Raw genomic sequence first — 19,593 nt, 5'->3', positions numbered from 1 at the left:
TGCTCATCCTCGATAACCATGAAAGCCATATTTATTTGGAGGCAGTTCTATATGCAAAAGAGAATGGAGTAGTGCTTCTCACATTTCCGCCACACTGCAGCCACAAAATGCAGCCCTTAGATATATCTGTCTATGGCCCGTTCAAGGCGTATCTGAGGGCTAAGTTCGGCGAGTGGCAAACAAACCATCCACACGAAAGATTTCAAATAACTCACACCGCAAACCTAGTTGGTCAAGCTTATCCCCTAGCGTTTACTCCGAACAACATCACATCGGGCTTTTCAAAACCAGGAATATGTCCATTCTCAAGATCAGCGTTCACTGATGCAGACTTCATCGCCGCTAAGGTCTCAGACAGACCAAACACCGCTGGAGAAGTAACTGATAGGGTAGAGTCTAGGAATACTTTGGAAGCAGTTGCTGACCCTGTCCTGAAGTCCTCGGCCTTAGAGCAACCACCAGGGCCCAAACATGATGTCAATCCAGAAGACATTTTTCCATTCCCGAAGGCTAAACCAAGAAAGCTAACTGTGAATAGGGCTCGAGTTGGCAAAATGAGAATTTTAACGGATACGCCAGAGAAAGAAGATCTGGAGAAAAGAGCACAAGCAAAGTCAGCAAAGAAGACTGGTAGGAAAAGAGTAAAACTGGCAAAGAGCAAGGAGCAAGAGTTGTCAACGATAAGAGAACCTTCCTCCCCTTCGGAAATCTCTTTCCATGACTCTTCAGATGAAAGCCTCCATGCAGGGTCAGACTGTGAAATACCTGAAACTGAAAGTGAAGTTTCATTCATTCCAGAAGAGATCAAGGTTGACGAATTTGTGCTAGTGAGGTTTCAGCTTAAGAAAGATTTTGTTCTTTATGCAGCAAAGATCTTGGAGACTGATATTATGAACAGGGAGTTTCAGGTTTCTTTTCTACGGAAAAAGAAAGACTCTGATCGATTTCACTTTCCTGATATTGAAGACAAGGCATCGGTGTCGTTTGAAGATGTCGTGAAGAAGCTGGAGGTGACTCGACACGGTGGAACTGCTCGGGTCCAAGCTCCTTATGTTTTTGCAGGTCTTTGGTTGGATCATATCCGCTGAGTGATTTAAGTTTGATAACTATGAACCTTTTTTCTTTTCTATTTACTTTTGTATCCTATATCTGAAGAATACAGTATCTGAAAGCATGTCCGGAGCTACCCCCACACCTGTGCAAAGCTGCCCCTATATAGGGGCAGTTTCGGACATTTTGTGGACCCAGGGAAAACGTCAACTACTTAGCAGCGCTTGCATATTTTCGCTTTAACTCTGTCCAGGCTCTGTCCAAGTGGCTAAGCTATGCTGGTGCCAAATAAGAAGTCCCGATAGCGCGCACAAGCCGAAGCAGGTAACTTTGATTAAAAAGTGCACGGAGGTGCCCCAGTCTCCCCTATGACTTCACAAAAACTAGAGGGCAGAGTCAACCCCCTCCCCCCTGCTATCTGGCCCAAGTTTGAATTCAAGTTCTGACGAAATGTTACAGGGCTTTGCAGATGACACAGTCACTGGATGTGTTAATGGTGATTTTCGGTACTGGTGTATTGACAGCAAAGGACAGTGGAGTGTGTTTACTTGTGGGTGGATACTAACAAGATAATAATAAATGTTAAGAATTCCCACATTTTGTTATTTTCACGTAATGGAAAGCTCCAGCCTTCCTTCACAGGTCATCAAACTACTAGAGGCACGATTCAGAGACCAGAAAACGGATTTGTAAAGTATCTGGGTGTTTGCATTGATGAACATTTTTCTTTCAAACAACATTCTTCAGCGGTGGGCCTAAAAATATCTAGAAATCTGGGAATATTAAAAGAAAATAAGCACTTTTTCCTATTAAAATCTTTCATCTTTCCAATTGTTTTGATTATATAGTCCCAAATTCGAAACTGTTCTCTTGTCTGGACGGCGATATTTAAATTCTATACAAATATGATTAACAAAATAAATAAAAAAAAATCATTACAACTCCTAACGAAACAGATTATTTACTTCCTTTAGCTAGTTTGGGGGTTTTTAATTGCTGAGTGTTGTTTACATATACTTTCATTCTACACTGCTACTACTACTACTACTAATAACTCACCACAGCACCAAGCCACGTGAGGCCAACAGAGCTATGCACGCTCCTCCTCCATCCCAATCTATTCAAAGCCTCCTTCATTACACCTTCCAAGGAAGTTTCCATTTCCTTTAAATTTTTCTTAATGACATCCTTCCACCCCAACCACGGACAACCTGCTTTCCGTTTATCCCAAGACGGTTGGCCAACAAGGAGAATATTTGGCAATCTGTCATCCATCATCCGCAGAATGTGCCCTAGCCATCTCAACCTTTCTCTCAATATAGCTCTAGAAAGCGGGTTTGAACCACATTTTTCGTACAGCCTAATGTTTGAAATACGGTCAGTCAGTCTGGTACTCAGAACAATCCATAGGCAATTTCTCTGGAAAACATATAGCAAATCTTCATCCACTTTTCGGAGTGCCTTTGCTTCAGAGCCAGATTTTATTACTGTCGTCACTGTATCTTTGAATATTCTAATCTTGGTTTGCATCCTTATCTTCCTATTCTTCCAATTTTTTTATTTTTTTTACTATTAAAAAGCACTCTGAGCCTTGGCTATTCTACTTTTAACATCGTCACAGCTCTCCCCCGTTTTTACTAATAATGCTACCAAGGTAAGTGAAGCTTTGCATCTGATGAACCTTTTCGTTGCCCTACGTCACCTTTTGATCTTCAAGTTTTCCTAGCCTTAGTTTATTCGTCTTCTCAGCATTTATTTTCGAGCCTGTTCTAGCACCTTGAACTCGCAAAACCTCGAAAAGTTCATTCATTTTGCTCACATTTTCATTTAGGATACTTAAATCGTCAGCATAATCTAAGTCCCGGAGAGTTTTTCCTCTCCATTTGATTCGTGGTTTCCCATTGCCTTTCCTGTGCTACTTAAGAAAAAATCCATTAAAATAATGCATATTAAGGGGATTAGAACACAACCCTGCTTAATTCCTGATTTAATGCGAAACCAGCTGTTAATTTTATTTTATATTTATTTTATAATTTTATTTTATGTTAATTGCTGTTAATGTTATACAGTGGTTTAATTAAGGCTTTCCCAAGGCTTTCATTCTCTACAACCAAAATACTTTTCAGGAATTTTCTCTGCGGCTGAAATACGCAAGGGAAGATCACGAGATAGAAGCCAGTTGATTGTCCCATATACGCTATGTGTACTGTCGTATTTTTCAGCTGAAATTTTATGCTCATGAGTTTGAAATGGCCTACCAGAGGCAATTGAAAGTAAATAAAGTCTTGCATCATTTAAAATAAATCTAAAAAAACATCTGAGCAACAGGAGTTAATTAATAGTAAGTAAATCAAAATATAATGAAGAAAAGCAACAAAATGGTTATTGTAAATAAATTTTTTTACATATAAAATACTTAGTATTTATAAATATTTATTATTTAGTAAAAATATTTAATACATATTAATAATATAAAATATTTAGTAAAATAAAATATTGATTATTTTATGTACTAGAAACGACTGCTATATCAGATAGCAGGATGAGCAGATCAGCAGGATGAGCAGATCTTATTTCTCCCGTTGAGTTTGAGGTTTATGTTATGTTTTATTCATTTTAAGTGAAAAGTTTTTTTGGCAATTTGAGTTCATGCTGGATGGCAAATGAAGGACCGCCACTATATGATGTAATTAACAGTAGAATTTAATGTTCCTCAACAGGATTTTCCTAGAAGGCCAAATTACTATCGATCATGGGCCAGAATTTCTTTTTAAAAAGTATTTGTGAGTGTATGAATTTAAGTGTAATGTATTATTAAAACAGATCTGAATCTAAATCAGATCTGAATACCCTCAGTAATTCCTTAGTTACCCTCTTTTGATAGACTGTATGCACATAATGTGCTTTGATTTTTTTCTTTTTTTTTATATACTCCCCTCAACATTTTTTTAAGGTCTCAACTGAATGCTATTGGTCTTTTTGAACACTAAAACTGAAACATACCATCTTGTCAGTAACAAATAATGTATATAAATAATGGTCGAATTGAATAAATTATAGTCCTTGCCCCGAGGGCCGCTGGGGGTTGACGTCCCTAGAGAAATAGTTGACGGACCTTCAACTATACAGAATAAAACGGTGCTTTCAAAATCTTGACTGTTTTTTGGGGGGGGAGGGGAGGGGGTGTCAATGAGCGTTGAACGGGGACTGATTGCCCTCCAATCCCTTTTGACTTATAAAAAGAATACTAAAACTTTCAATTTACAATCGAATAAGCTCCTTTCAAAGGTACTTGACAACTCTTACTATGCGAAGTGCCTTGGTGAAAAATATGTATTGCTCTCATCACTTTTTACTTTACTTAAGTATGATAAAGGTTTGTTTCACCTTTCATTTCCTTTCGGTTTCATTATTATTTAAGAGTGGCATCTGATTATTTTTAGTTTCAATTATTATGGGAGATTATTTCAGCTGCTGTTAAGTTGAATATAGCTGTGTATGTTTTTTTCAAAATATTATTTTTTTTTCAATTAATATTAGAAAGCAGAGAGTGAATATTCAAAAACAGATTTGGATGGTGGGGGAGCTTGTTTAGCAAGTCTGATCACAGGGGGCTTATTTCTGTGACAGGTTCTGTGACAGGATGCGGCTTATTCTCCCAATCCACTCCTCTAGATTTTAAACAGACATTGTTATTATTATGAGTGGACTCGGATAACAACTGCCGTCAGGCCAGAAGTGACCCGTGTATCCACATGCAATTTTAGTCCTTCACTAAACTTTTGGTGCCTCCTCTAGCGTGCCTCCTCTAATCTTCAGATAAGGCTCACCTCTCTCATTTTCCTCCTTATGCAAAAGCCTTCCTTGGTTGTGTCAAAGTGTATACCATTGCATTCACCTGCCCTTGGAACCGTACAAGCTGGTATTGAAAAACAATACCAACAAAGTTCTTGGTATTGGGGGTATACATGCTTTCCTTGGTAGTTAGGGTTCGATATTAACCAAGTGTAAAAGTTATCAGAGTCTACTGAAATTAATCAAAATAGCTAATAAGAACTTTACTTTAATGAAAGTCTAGAACAGGTAATACCTTAGCCATGCTCATTCATTTAATACCTTGAAACTTGAATTAGGTCTACTAAATCTATCAAGTTCTAATCTAGGTTAATATTAACTAATCAATTACAAACGACAAATAGGTTTTCTGAAAACATTTCAACTCTATGCTATACTTTAAAGATGAAAAACAAGCATAATAACTTTTTAATAAGAGCCAAAAGTAAATGGAATCTAATTTGGGATGATATCACTACTATCATATTTACTACGGAAATAGTCGTTAGCGTCGCTAAAAGTCAGATGAGCAGCTCCCACCAATCCTCTTCTCCATTTTGCGTGATACACAAATAAAAATGATAAAAAAAAAGAATGAAAATGAGTTTCAATTTAAGTAAAAAAAACAAAAGTTTCAGCATATACCCTTCAACTGGTGTAAGAGTCTGGCTTATATGGACTGAGGACATGACAGAAAAATGTGTACGGCTACATACTATATACCGTAGAGTATACTCTTTACACTTTGTGCGTGTGGTACATAAATGGATTTTATTCTAGTTAAAGGTCGTTTTTCCTGATGCACGTACATCGGTGTTAGGCTTTACTCCCTCAAATAGACGTCAGCGAGCTTCAACCGGATCTGAAGTGCAGATGGAAATAATTTTGGTTTCAGATACCACAGAATACGACGCGGAAACCGTTTCATTACAATTACAAGCATATCAGGATACAGGTGAAGATGGAATAACTGTTCCAGGAATTGCGTTTGCTGTTTATGGTGAAGCAGTTTATGCTGATTGTAAGCGAATTTATTTTTACTTAAAATTTTAGAATTTTTTGTGAGTAAGGTGCTACAATCTGGGAAAATTGGTGCAATAAGAACAATACATAATGAAACGCACAACCAAGAGATGGGTTTGGATGTTAAAGAAATTAAACTTTCGATGTGTTACATTTTCATAGCCATTCTTTCCAAGTCACTGAGTCCTTGGGCCAGTAGTCGGGAATAAATTTGCTTTCTCTGATTTGTTATTCAGAATCTGTTTCCTTCATCTATTTAAGGTTTTAAATATAAAATTCTTGCAGAAGAGACTGTTAAAAAGCTAAGCTAGTACGGAAGAGAAATTAAAAAAAAGCTACCCGTCCAATGCTATAAAACTAAACTTTCCACATAAATTTAAGGTATATAGAATGCAGAGGTTTCATATATGGTACAAAAAGACGAAGATTTTGAGAAAACATGGAAACAAATGTGAAAGTGAAAATCCCCTAAGCTTAGCTGATTAGAGACTTAATATCGATTCAGTATAAAAATTACAAATATGCTTCTTAATAACCCTAATTGGGTTTACCAATGAATACTTTCTATGCAGAAAAGAGTTGCGTGTCTTTGCTGGCAATTCCATAAAATATTTTGCAAACTTAAAATGAAGGTGGTGAACTTGCTTTCTCTTACAACAGTTGAAGAAAAAAAAAAAAAGCAAGCAAGAGCAAGTAGGTAAGGAATTGTTAGGCTATTATAACTGATAACAGTGAACTCACTCAGATACAAAACATTTGAAGCCAGGGATGCATATGCAACCCAAATCTTACAAGCATAACCTTTCAGCACCAGGTTTGCATTTTTTTTTCAGGTTTACTCCAATAGGCATACCCACATAAGTAAGGCTGTTAGCAAAAGGAACTTAAACCGGTAGACCTATTGAAATTCTAATTTCTTTATAGTTAAAAGGAAGAACAACTGTTTTGTCTGTATTAAAACTCAAACCAATGTGCTCACACTCTTCTTGGAGAAGCTCGAAATCTAAAGAGCATTCTTTAAAGTGTAGGAAAGGTTCAGTAAGTCATCTAATTGAACCTTTCTAGCCTAACTAGTAAGAGATCAACTCCTTTGAAGATAAATATACAGTCAAACTTATCCTGAGCAACAGTAACAGAATTATTGAACAAAAGCAAGAGAAGTCCACACTTTCAGGATCTAAAATATCAGACTACCATCTTTAATTCCAGTTTTCAGATGTTTATACATATATCTTAGACAAAAAAACTACTGTGACATCAGCAACTGTGACATCAGAGACTTTCTCTAGACTTAGAGAATCTAGGGCGTAAGACAAGGTTTGCAAATTAAAGTTAAGAAGACTATGTCACTGGGACTGGGAATAAGTAAACCTGTAGAGGTTATGCTGGGTAACGACAAAATTGATCAATTGAAGAGATTGACCTATCTATGTACTAATATTAGTCAAGAAGGTTAGTGCAGTGAAGATGTTAAACACATGGGCATTGTTCTATTAGCTGGATGACAATCGAGAAGTGAAGTTTGGTTAATGCTAATGAAATAAAACAAAATAGGATAAAAATAATAGTTATAAAATAAATTTTGGCTATATATTTGTACATCGGGGGGGGGGCGGATGTGAAGTATAGCATACATTAATTACGGAACCTAACCTAACCTAGGTACCTTTTTTGCCCCTATAACCCCAAAACACTAAATTTTAAATATTGTAAACGGAGTGAGAAACCACTGTTTGCAATGCTTGGTATAGGAATTATCCGTTGAAATAACCTGCTTCACTACTTTCTTTTATCATGCTCGCTATACGATATGTCGCGTGTCTTCTAGTTAATAGAACAGTACCAAAAGACGATAGCAAAAGCTGGATTTTGTTTAAAAATTAAACAAATGCTTCAGAAGAATAGGAAGATACATCTGAAAACCAAGATTAGAAGATTATTATCTACAGTAATAAAAGTAATAAAGTGTGGTTTTGAAACGTTGGTGTTCCAAAATACAAGGAACAATTGTTAGATATTCTCCAGAAGAACTTTCTTCGGAATCTCTTGCTTTCGGGTCTGACTGACTATAAGCTGTACGAAAAATACCGTTCTTTTCTTTTTTTGGGCTATGATAAAAAAGCTAAAAACGACTAAGTCACATTCTCCAGATAAGGAAAAACAGATTGCCTTTTTTTTAACTAGTCGTCTGGGATCAAATAAAAATAGGTATTCTAAAGTAAGATGGGACGTCATTAAGAAGGATTAAAGGGGACTAAAAGTTTTTCTTTGAGAACTCATCGAAACAGAGCAAAGTATTTTTAGTATTTTTCCTTTGATTACTAGTGGATAAACTTAGACATATGAGAGTGCAAAAAACTGTCTATTTAAACTGTTTATTTTGAATGAGTTACATGCATTTCTTTACTATAAATATGTCAACGTGTGGCAATACTTCTCCAAAAATAATTGGCTTCATTTCAAACCAAGCTTGATTTCTATGATTTCAAATCCATTAGCTAACCCGGAATTTCAATACGACTGTTGTTTGACCCACATTGGGACAAAGTTTGTCCCATGGTGTGTTTCAACTAAAATTACTCTCCATAAAATTACAATGCTCAATATACAGTTTGGAGAAAATTCAAATCAATTGATCATCTCAGAAAACGCACATGATAGATTTTATGCACCCTTTGGGCACCCTCTCTATTATTTTATTCAAACAATTATTCTAAGAATACTACAGAGTTTTGACAACAATCTTCTTTGATATTTCAAAAAGTCAGCATAACCATAGATTTCTTTATCTTAGGAACCTTTCTCCGATATTTTGAAACTACTTGTTCGATAAGATCACCCTTGGGGGAAAACGAAGAAACAGATACATAAACAAGCATTATTGATCATCCTTTTTGAAAAATATTCAGATAAGAGCTTAAAATCTTATAATAGATAAGAGTCTAAAACGTCTATAATAGACCTTTTATAGGATGAATTCAATGGTGTTTGTTTCTTCGAGATGACTTTCTCTTTTAGGGTCGCTTTTCCCATCTTTCCAAGATTGGTCCAATTCCCAAAAGGTCTACAGTTCTATCCTGACTGAGAATCCCCTACCCCGTAAAATTTTTTGCAGACGATTCAGCCTAAACAATTATTCTTAGCGAATGCTACTTTCATTTTCTAAGAAAACTTTAATTTCTAATCACTTTCTCCATCACTCCAGAAATCCCCATTCGTGTGGAAATTTACTTTCTTATTTTTAAAAATGGACTTACAGGTGCAATATTATTTTATTATTGTTACTATTATTTATTTTTTAGAGGTATTGCGTTATGTCAATGGTCCATGAATATTGGTAACGAGTTCATTTGGAATTAAATAAAACGTTCTAGTAATACGTCAAACCATCAAAAGAGAATGCGCCAAAGAAAAGTTTCTTTTTCTTTTCATTTAGCGGTATGAAACAAAACTTTTACCCCAAAAGGTGTAAAATGCTACTGTGTGAAATACCTGAGCATGTTAACAGATTTAGAATTATAAAAAAAAAACACATATTGATCTTCCGTTTAGAAACTTGGATCCTGCGCAGTATTTTTTATTAGAAGTTTGAATCCTGCATAGTGGCCTTTAAAGATCCTTTAAACTGTTTTGATTTATTTGAGGTTCCATAAAATTATTAAGGCTGTTGTGTTACTATGCATAAGCAATTATTTAAGGAAAGCAGCAGATTTTTCTTCTAATAAAGAGTGGGGAGGGGGGAGGTCTTCAGATATCACCAAGATCAGGCTTTACCCAATTTTTTAAGTTTCATTTTATGGTAGAAGGTATCCATACCTTCTACCATATAGATATCCATGGCAAGAACTTCTACACCTTGCTAGGTATCCATGGCAAGAACTACAGCAACAAAAACATTTTTTTACAAATGAACGTAAAAAACGTCACTAAAATTGCAAACGAACCAAACTGTTGAGTATTAAAGGGGATATACTCCCTCTTCAATGGGGCCCCTTGTGCTAATGTTTTTTTTCAACCCAAACAACTTTAAAAATTAATGCTTAAACATGCAGGCAATTGGAGCTCGATAAAAAGTATTATTTGTAATGTTTTAAGAATAGAAGCCTTTACTAAGCGCATATTCTTTTACTTAAATAGAAAAGAACAAGTGTTTGCTGTTCACGCTAAGGTTTTTAGAACTTTTAAAAAGCTTCCTATTCTAATTAAACACTTAAAGGCTAATCGCTTTCCAGTTTGATTATTATCGAAGATTATATTTGATTGGACAATATAATTTTGTGGATTAGGTAAACTGAAAAGAATAATTCAAAAGCATAAACTTAATGTCACCTTTAAGAATTCAAATACTATACAGAACTTTTTCAACAACGGCAAAGATAAAACCAGTCCCATTCTGGGTATTGGTGTTTATAGCATTCCTTGTTCTTGTGTCTGTTTTTATGTTGGTAGAACCCAACAGCAATTGGGGGAGAGGTTATCTGAACATTGGTCTTCAATCGACAAGGCTATGAGGTTACGCCAAAGGCCTGAGGTTTTTGATTCCGCCTTGGCGCAACATGTGTATAAGAGTCCACACCATTTGATTTTGTTTGATGAAACCTCCATTGTTGCCCCCGTTAAAAGTCTCGCGCAAGTTTTCAGGGAGGCAATTGAAATAAAAAAAAGCATATTCACCTATAGGTAACTCTAAACAGAGACACTAGAGAAATTGTGATAAGTCCCATTGATGACGAACTTATTAATTCTGATTGTTTTAACATACATCCGCAAAATTATATTGTGCAATCAAAAAAATTCTCCGATAATAAGCTAACTGGAAAGCGATCAGCCTTTAAGAGTGCTTTACGCAAAATGAAATGGTGAAATACCATTTAGACTTGTGTTTTTTATTAAGTAACCCTTTCACCGTTACTGAGAAAGGGTCATCCAATTTTCGTTTTGTGTTTTCATATTAAGGTTTTGCTTTTTATATTCTTATCAGTTTTATTCTGCACTGAGGACGGTCAAGCGAAGGTCTTGACCAAAATATTTGCAGAATTTTTCAATTTTTTCACTGGCTGTTAATTGTCCTCGGTTTCTTCCTTTCTTCGCAATTTTATGTTTTATCATGATTATCCAGTGTGGTCTCAGAAATTATTTATGAGGAAAATGGCTATTTCAAATTTTGATTGGATATGTTTGGGAAAATTGAGGGCATGATAGGGGGTTTAGATTCCCTCCAATCACATTCTACTAGTAATAAGGACACTAGCTATTTCAATTTCCAATTGAATGAGCCCTTTTTGAAGTTGTCTATAAATATCTTATATGCGCGAAGGGCATAGATCAAACCCTTGTCCTGACTGGTCTGGGGAGACTATCCTCCTCAAAGACCTAATTTCCAACTTTCAACTGCGTTGAACAAAATGAGAATCTCAAAATTTTGATTGCATGTGTTTCGGGAAATGGCGGGTGTGAGAGGGGGGTTAGTTTTCCTGAAATTACTTTTGACTATTGAAAAGGGTACTAGCCCTTTAGATTTCTAATTGAATGAGTCATATTTGAAGTTTCTACGATAACGCTTTCTATAAAAACCTTATATGCCCCAAAGGCATAACTTACATCCCTTGCCCTGAGTGATGGGGAGGGTTTCTCATCCTCAAAGACATAATTTCCATAACTTTCAACTACGGTGAACAAAATGGCTATGTAAAAATTATGATTGGAGTTTTTGGGGGAAATGGTGGGCTTGAGAGGGGGGTTATTTACCCTCCAATCACTTTCAACTTTAGAAAAGGGCACTAGCCCTTTGAATTTCTAATTGAATAAGCCTTTTTGAAGTTTCTACAACAATGCTTTCAAGAGAAGCCTTATATGCCACCAAGGCATAAATTATAACCCTTGCCCTGAAGAATGTGGAGGGAATGTCCTCCTCAAACACATAATTTCTAGATCTTTCAACTACGTTGAACAAAATGTCTATCTCAAAATATTGATTCGATGTGTTTGGTAAAATGGTGGGCATGGAAGGGATGTTAATTGCCCTCAAATCACTTTTTACTATTAAAAAGGGCACAAGCACTTCCAATTTCCAATCGAACGAGCCCTTTTCCAAGTTTTTACGACAACTCCTTCGATACGTGCCCTGGTCTAAGACCAACAAACAAAATTAATAAATAAATAATACATTGTGCCAACATCATTCTTTACTCAGGCAGTGCTATTACGCTGCCTATGATAAGTCATTAATTCGTTATGGTTTCAAGTGAGCAAGCTAAATCATAGGCAGCGCAATAGCGCTGCCTAAGTTTTCCAGATAAAAAATATGTTTCTGAGGAGGATAGTCCCCCATAACCCTCAGGGCAAGGGTTGTAAGTTATGCCCTGGGGGCATATAAGGTTTTTTATAGAGAGTGTTGTCGTAGAAACTTCAAAAAAGGCTCGTTAGGATGGAGTTTCAAAGGGTTAGTGCCCTTTTTAACAGTCGAGAGGGATTGGAGGGCAACTAACCCCCTCTCACGCCCACCTTTTCCCCAAACACATCCAATCTAAATTTTGAGATGGCCATTTTGTTCAACGTTGTTGAAATATCTAAAAATTAGGTTTTTGAGGATGACAACCCCCCACAGTCCTCAGGACAAGGGTTGTAAGTTATGCCCTGGAGGCATACAAGGTTTTTTTCATAGAAAGCGGTGTCGTATAAACTTCAAAAAGGGCTAATTTGATTGGAAATTTAAATGGCTAGTACCCTTCTTACTAGTCGAAAGTGATTGGAGGGTAACTAACACCCTATCCAAGCCCACCTTTTATCCAAACACATCCAATCAAAATTTGAGATATTAACATTTTAATTAACATTTGGATTACTAAATATCAGCATATGTATATTAAACTGATAATGTACATTCATTTGTATTTTTTCAGTAAGATGCAAATTTCTGCTGGGTGGAATTTACGGCAGGGGAATGATCAGAAGGAAAACAAAATGTTCTTTGAGGGTGGGGGAATTTTCCAGGGGTGGGTTTTCCAAATGTGAATTATTCAAGAAGGGGATGACTAAACACATTCGATAACATTCTAAATTTTACATCTGAAATTAACGGGAATAAAGAATCAATGGAAATGTCAGAGATAGCACTTCAGGTTCCTTTAGACGATTGTTTTCGTGTCTTTTGAAAAAAGACATTTTCAAAGGACGTATTAATTTAATTTGTATTACTTTCTCTGTGGCTGCTCAATTATGCATGTGAGAGGGAAGACTTCCCCCCACCACTGTCTCCGCTAAGGTTTCAGTTTTTATCTCAAGCCTTAAAAATGAACGCAATGCGATAAAAGTATACCTCAAAATAACATATATAGAATAATATATGTCCATAACACGGAACAATTAATCAAAATTGCATATTATGAGTTGAGGTTCACCTAACTGACGGGCCAGGGGGCTCACCATTCCACAATCTATGAATCAATCCTGTAATAACTGATAATATAAAGTATTCTTGAGTATTGTAACGTCTTCCACAACTCAAACAGTCCAACATTCTACAGCCTAATGAGTCTGTCTAATCTCCTAAATCGGGAACGGAGGAGATAAGCGAAGTTCTGCCCCGTACTGGATGAGTCTCCAACATCACCCTCCCCCTCTCCTACTGTCTACGCTAAAGTTTTCTTCCTTCTGCCAACTACGCCACCCCCACCCCAAAAAATTTAAAAAGGTAAAGTTTTGTATGGGAAGAACACATAGTAGATATATTATAATTATCCAAATATAATGTTAAAATACATACTCTGTGATAGATGCAAAATTGCTCAGGCAAACAAAATCCTATTAAGGTCAATTCCAAACAGTCGTGATCCCTTTGTGTCAGCAAGTGAGATGGTCAAAACACCCTTATTGGAGCTATTTTTGGATCCATTCATTGTTGCCAATCGCTGTCCACAAGTTATGCAAGCTGTCTATTGTTCATATATAAGTTTTTTATCAAAGAGTTAATCGTATAGACTTTTAAAAAAGCCTCATTCGGTTTAAATTGAAAGTTTTAGGTTCGTTTTTTAAAGTCAAGAATAGTCGGACAGTAAAAACTTGAAACTTTTTGCAATCAAAAACGAACAAAAATTAATTTAAAAAAAACTTTCCGAAAAATGAGTTTTTCAAGGAAAAGTAAAGGCCATTTTAAACTTAAGCTCAATACATATGAATACCTGTTAAAATTCAAACTCAAAACAACCAGAAATTACTATTAAAGAATAAATGAAACCCAAAACGGACCGAAATTATATAAACAATCATAGCAAAAAACATTCAACAAGTAATAATATAAATGAATAAATAGATCTGAAAGTGATTAGTGCTTAGACTCAATATGAAAAACAAGCTTAAAGCGAAAAAAAAATAATTTGCTAAAAAAGCATAAACGAAACTTAAAACGAACAGAAATTAAATAAACAATCAATGCGAACAAACATACAATATATATTAATGTAAATGAATAAATAAATCTTAAAACGAGTGAAACTTAAACTGAATATGCAAATAAAGTTTGAATCGAATAAAAATAACTCCAAACAAGAGTTTTGGTATCGCCTCATTGCAGAAGCCTAAAACCTACTGCGTCATTGGCGCTTTACTGAAAACGAATTATATTACAAATATTTTCTTTTGTACTTAATATTGGAAATAAATATTAAAATTACAGTAAAATTTTGAACTGATGAGCTTTCAGCAATTTATATCATTATACATCAAATATTCAGTTTAATTTATTAGTTTTTTCCAAGATTGGTCAAGACAAATATAGTTTCACTACAAACAAAATTTGGATACTGCCCCCTTCTTTAACTGCAAAAACCTAAAACCTTCTGCGTCATTGGCGCTTCACTGAAAACGAATTACTCTTATATTACAAATTTATTCTTTTCCAGTTCTTACAAAATTGAAAATGAAAATAGAAATTACAGTGAAAAAAAATCTTGAACTGATGAATCTTTCAACAATTAATATCATTATATATCTAATATTCGATTTTGTTTATACTTTCCAAGACTGTTCAAGGCTCATATAGTTTTCAGTAAGGCACCAGTGACGCAGTAGGTTATATACATATTGGCTTAAAAATCGATAAAAGTTGCTGAAACCATACATAAAGGATCAATACTATAAATGGGATTTATTGATAGCTGAAAATCAAACTAAGAGAAATCGACTCCGGGTGGGTTTGAATCAAGAAAGGCTTAAATTGTCTGCGTTTAGAAGACAAGCTACAATGAGAATCCATATATAGAAGCCTGCCGCGTGCTGAGTGCCAGTTATGTATATAGTAGGTACGAAAAAAAATTCGTACTTTTCTATTGGATCAGTGATCTGTTTCCGGGCACCATTTTTGGCGTCATTTTGAGAATATGCATACCATGGTGATTTGATATGCATGCTGGATAGACATTGTTTTGATAGTTAATGAAATGAAACAAATAAAACAAAATTATTATTATTATATGATATGATATATAAATGCATATTATGTATTTGGGTACGCAATATGCATTGTATATTATATAATACAAGCACACGCTTAAACAGTAGTATTTTAATAGGGTACTCAGATGGAGAAGTGGGACAGAACTTCATCTCATTGTTCTCTGTCATATTTACCTCCCTTAGTGTCCTAAGTCAAGTCCCCACAGGGGATTAGATATATATATAGTGTATATATATATAGTGTCAGAGGACCAAGTTTTGCTCAGTGTAGCAAATTTCAGACACAAAAAAGGTTCCGAGTGTATTACGCTCCCCTCCCCTCAGAAATACTTTGTTAGGCTCATTTTTGAGTCAAAAATTTCTCATCCACCCAAACTGGGTCAAACTGGGCTAGCAATGAACAATTCTTCTCAGCATTAGGGTGTGTGAAGGATTATCTGTAATCGAAGATGGGTAATGACAAACTCAGTGATCTTGTGATCATGGCTGTCAAAAATAGAGGAGTTAAAGACAATGGATTTAGATGGATAAGTCGACGATATCTGAAAGCAGCTAAGTCACCGCTATCAAAACAAATAGATTATATTTGTTTATGAACGCACAGTTAAAGTGAATACTTTTAAAGTACAGAGGGATTCTCATGACCTTGTAAACGAGTTTTTATAAGTTAAAGCTTTCTTAGGGCCATTCGTTTCGAATAACCACTAGGGGATTGAATTGGAAGACAGATCTTCGATGTATCTGAATAAGACAGTAAAATCTATCTAGATGCTTGCAATATAACGCATAACATTGTGCAACTCTTATCGAGTTTTGATCCTTCCAATTCTTGAGGGTAGAAAATACAAAAATAATTATAGAGCAAATTTGGAGCTTTTTATTTACCTGAGAAACCAATTTGATAACATCTAGTCTTTTTTAAATGTTTTAGAGCAGATAATCAACAGTTTTGACAAATTATTATTTCCAGGAACTGAAGATCCTTGCTTCAATAATAACTGTTTGTCAGAAAACCAGAAATGTGTGCCTTTAACTGCATCTGAATACAAATGTGTGTGTGGATTTCCTGCAATAGAAGTAACCGAAGAAAATGATACTTTTTGCAGTATAGGTAAGGATCATTCTTCAGTAAATAGTACGATTTTTTTCTTTATAAGATTAAGATTCAGATTTGGGCTAAAAAAAAAAAAATTTATCTACAATTTTAGTGTTTTCTCATTTTTCGTTTCATTCACAAGGAAAGGATTTTAATATTTTTAAAGGTGTATTTTTACAACTGATTATGATTGATTTCAGTATTCTGCACAAATAGGAAGTTTTCTATCATTCTGTTACTCACTTCAAATCCTACACAGGGATTTTACAGAACAAATTTTCTTTCTACGATAAAAATTAACCACCAAAAATACAAAAAAAAACAAAAAAACAAATAACGTCATTGGAAACTGGTAATTCTGTACGAGTCATAACAAAACTTGACATTGATAATTGGTATCCTAAATTCAAATTTTAAGACTTGAACTTTAAAATCTAGAATCAGAATCCCTCAATCAGTTTAAACTTGAATATTGTTAATATTATCTTTGTTCTGCGTAAGTAAAAAAATCACTTAATTTTTTTTCATCGCTATCACTAATCCTGTTCGAGGATTTACAAGACAACAAAATAATGCTTCACATCCTAAATTTTATTTAAATTGATTTATAGTCTTCTACATGGTGGAACTAGAATAAAGATAGTTTCATGATCAGAATTTTGTTAAAGATATCTGCAGTATCAGGATAGTTTCATAATAGTACTGTATTACGCATGATATAGGAGTTACTTGTCCATGGTGGAAGTCTCAGAAGGAACTTGGCGAATCGAAAAAACAAATTTATTTTTTAAACAGATTTATAAGAATTTCAATGCTCTTTTTATAGAGCCTTCTCTGGTATTACAGAACCTGGTATTATCTTGTATTATTATGATGCCGTCCCCCCAGGGAGAAAAACCAACAACAAACAAACAAATAAGCAAGAGTCCGTGATGACGATTTTCGGAATAATACAGAAAACTTTGCTTTAATGTAGATAGGGCACGGTGCCTCTATAATACAGTTTCTTGATATGCTAAATTTGAGGGTGATATTTTCAACAAAATTGTCAACCTCTTTAATGGCGTTTCTTTCTTTCTTGTAAGCGGGCTAAATTTTCTCAGGTTCTAAATTTTGTTTCATAAATAAAAACTTAATGAATTTTATATATTTCCAATCAGAATAAAGTATTAATTCTTCTAACGTACAAATTGCAGTTCATATTTTCTTAGAGCTGTTGTTACTATTACCATGAGTTGCTTCTTACTTACACTTCATTGACACAAACTGTCAAGCACATAAAAAAGGGTTAAAGCCAATATTTCCATTTCAAGGTAAAGAACATAAGTTCCTTGTAGTACTTGCCTCTGCCCCCTTCGTAGAAATTTCCAGAAGTTTAAAAATAAATATCTAAGTTAACCATTTCTTTTGTATAGATTAAGTGCATCTTAAGGACATAATTTTCCCAAAAAATACTAAAGATATCCTCAACTTTATCATATTATCTCCTGGCATAAAAACATTTTATGCAGCTATCACCCGACAGAATATATATTCAGGCCATTCACCCTATTTTCGTCCAAATGAAAAGATATTAGGAACTAATGTATACCTCAATCCTCCGACGCTCTTTAATTTTTTTGAAAGTCCACAAGTAGTTAGAAAATCTGGACGTAAAAATGTACTTTTTCAGACATCCGGCACTTCCCCCTACCTGCATCATGATCAACTAGCTACCACCAAAATAGCTGATGCAAGGATTACACATTCTTGCACATAATTATATAAAACATTAAAGAGATTAATTTGATTCACTGAAGCTTTAAAATAGATGTATATACTTAATGCTTACTTTTTTGGGGGACTACGTGATTCCTTAGGAACGAATGAGTCAATACACCTCATTGCTACCACTGAATCTGAGAACTTCCATCTGTAGTTTCAATCAATAGCAACATGGTCCCTTTGCGGCAATATTATTTTTTCTAGCTAGAATGGTAGAATGCGCTACTTTGTTACAGACATTCTTCTTGGATATTTGAAAAGAGCCCTAAAACCATCAATATCTCTTAGTATGAGCCTTCCTTGCTCTATATAGAACTATTGGCTTTATGAAATAACCTCTGAAGAAAAAAGACAAAACAAATATCTTCCTTTAAAAGAAGTAGAGTGTCCTACTTTTGTATATAGCTTTAAATCTCTACAGTCGTATTCGATGATATATTTAATTTTAAGGTCTAAATTTCATCAAGGTCACTAGCCATTTTCAGGCTGTTTTTCCCCTTTTCTGAAAATCAGGCAAAGTTTTCTAGGCTTACAATTTTTGATGATAGACTTTTCAATTTGATAGATTTTATTTATTTAGAATCTTCATAAATAGTAAATTTTCTTATAGATTGCTTATACTATCAAATTCTTCTTCGTTTATAATTTTGGCTATAACCAATCTGTATCGCTTCTTGCTTATAGATCGTCTTGTTTATAATTGTCTGATATAGTGATATTGAAACACTTTTTTCTAGAGTTTTGGTTACTCATTGTACGAGCCATTCCTTTATTTAAGTAGTTTTTTCGCGATTGCGTGTTCTTCCATCGAAATATTTCGACTAAAAATATTTCCTGGCATACAGAAATCCTTCGTAAGAATAAAGTTCTTGACAAGAAAATAGTAAAATCCATGAAATCAATATTAAAATACTAAAATATTTACCAACTATAATCTCACTCTTCCTGCAAAAACAAAGAAAATGTATCAATACATTGGCAGTTGTATGTTAGGTATTTTGATGCAGAATTTAATGGTATCTCTTCAAATTATAGATCCAATAAACGATCCATACGCTGGAAGGGTTGTCATTGAATTGAATTCAGAGAGGTAAGAATTTGTTTTATTTAAAAATAATATTTTGGTTTATTTCTGTTTTTGTTTAAGGATGGCTGATTTTCAGATTAGTTTACTGTTGAATAGTCTGCAGAAACAAAACAGCCATTAAAAATGCTAAGAGCAATTGCAAATACTCCATGTAAAAGCAATGTGTGGCAAATATAAAGTTAAAGAGTACATATTAAATTTTCCCATTGATTTCACCCTCTTCCCCTGCAGTTTGTGAAATGCTTTATGTATTTTTATAAGAAAAACAAAAATACAACCATCCTCC

The 19,593-nt window shown here is 34.6% G+C and overlaps 2 protein-coding genes across 2 annotated transcripts in view; both read left to right on the top strand.

Annotated features, from left to right (window-relative positions):
* The window catches only part of LOC148953602 (uncharacterized), a 45,161-nt gene extending 25,847 nt beyond the window's left edge, over window positions 1-19,314 (top strand). Inside the window, exons 4-5 of the mRNA XM_089088025.1 lie at window positions 5,665-5,905; window positions 19,256-19,314. Coding sequence (XP_088944151.1) covers window positions 5,665-5,905; window positions 19,256-19,314 — 300 coding nt within the window. The remainder of the gene's footprint in view (window positions 1-5,664; window positions 5,906-19,255) is intronic.
* Window positions 16,333-19,593, top strand: part of LOC148953601 (uncharacterized) — a 40,170-nt gene continuing 36,909 nt past the window's right edge. The window contains exons 1-2 of the mRNA XM_089088024.1: window positions 16,333-16,471; window positions 19,256-19,310. The gene's annotated coding sequence lies outside the window, so the exon portion shown is untranslated. The remainder of the gene's footprint in view (window positions 16,472-19,255; window positions 19,311-19,593) is intronic.

Source organism: Artemia sp. Qi Xiang Cuo, chromosome 4 (assembly GCF_049724085.1).
Source record: "Artemia sp. Qi Xiang Cuo chromosome 4, ASM4972408v1, whole genome shotgun sequence".
Taxonomy (NCBI): domain Eukaryota; kingdom Metazoa; phylum Arthropoda; class Branchiopoda; order Anostraca; family Artemiidae; genus Artemia; species Artemia sp. Qi Xiang Cuo.
The sequence above is the reverse complement of the archived record's forward strand: the minus strand, read 5'-3'. Positions and strand labels throughout refer to the sequence as shown.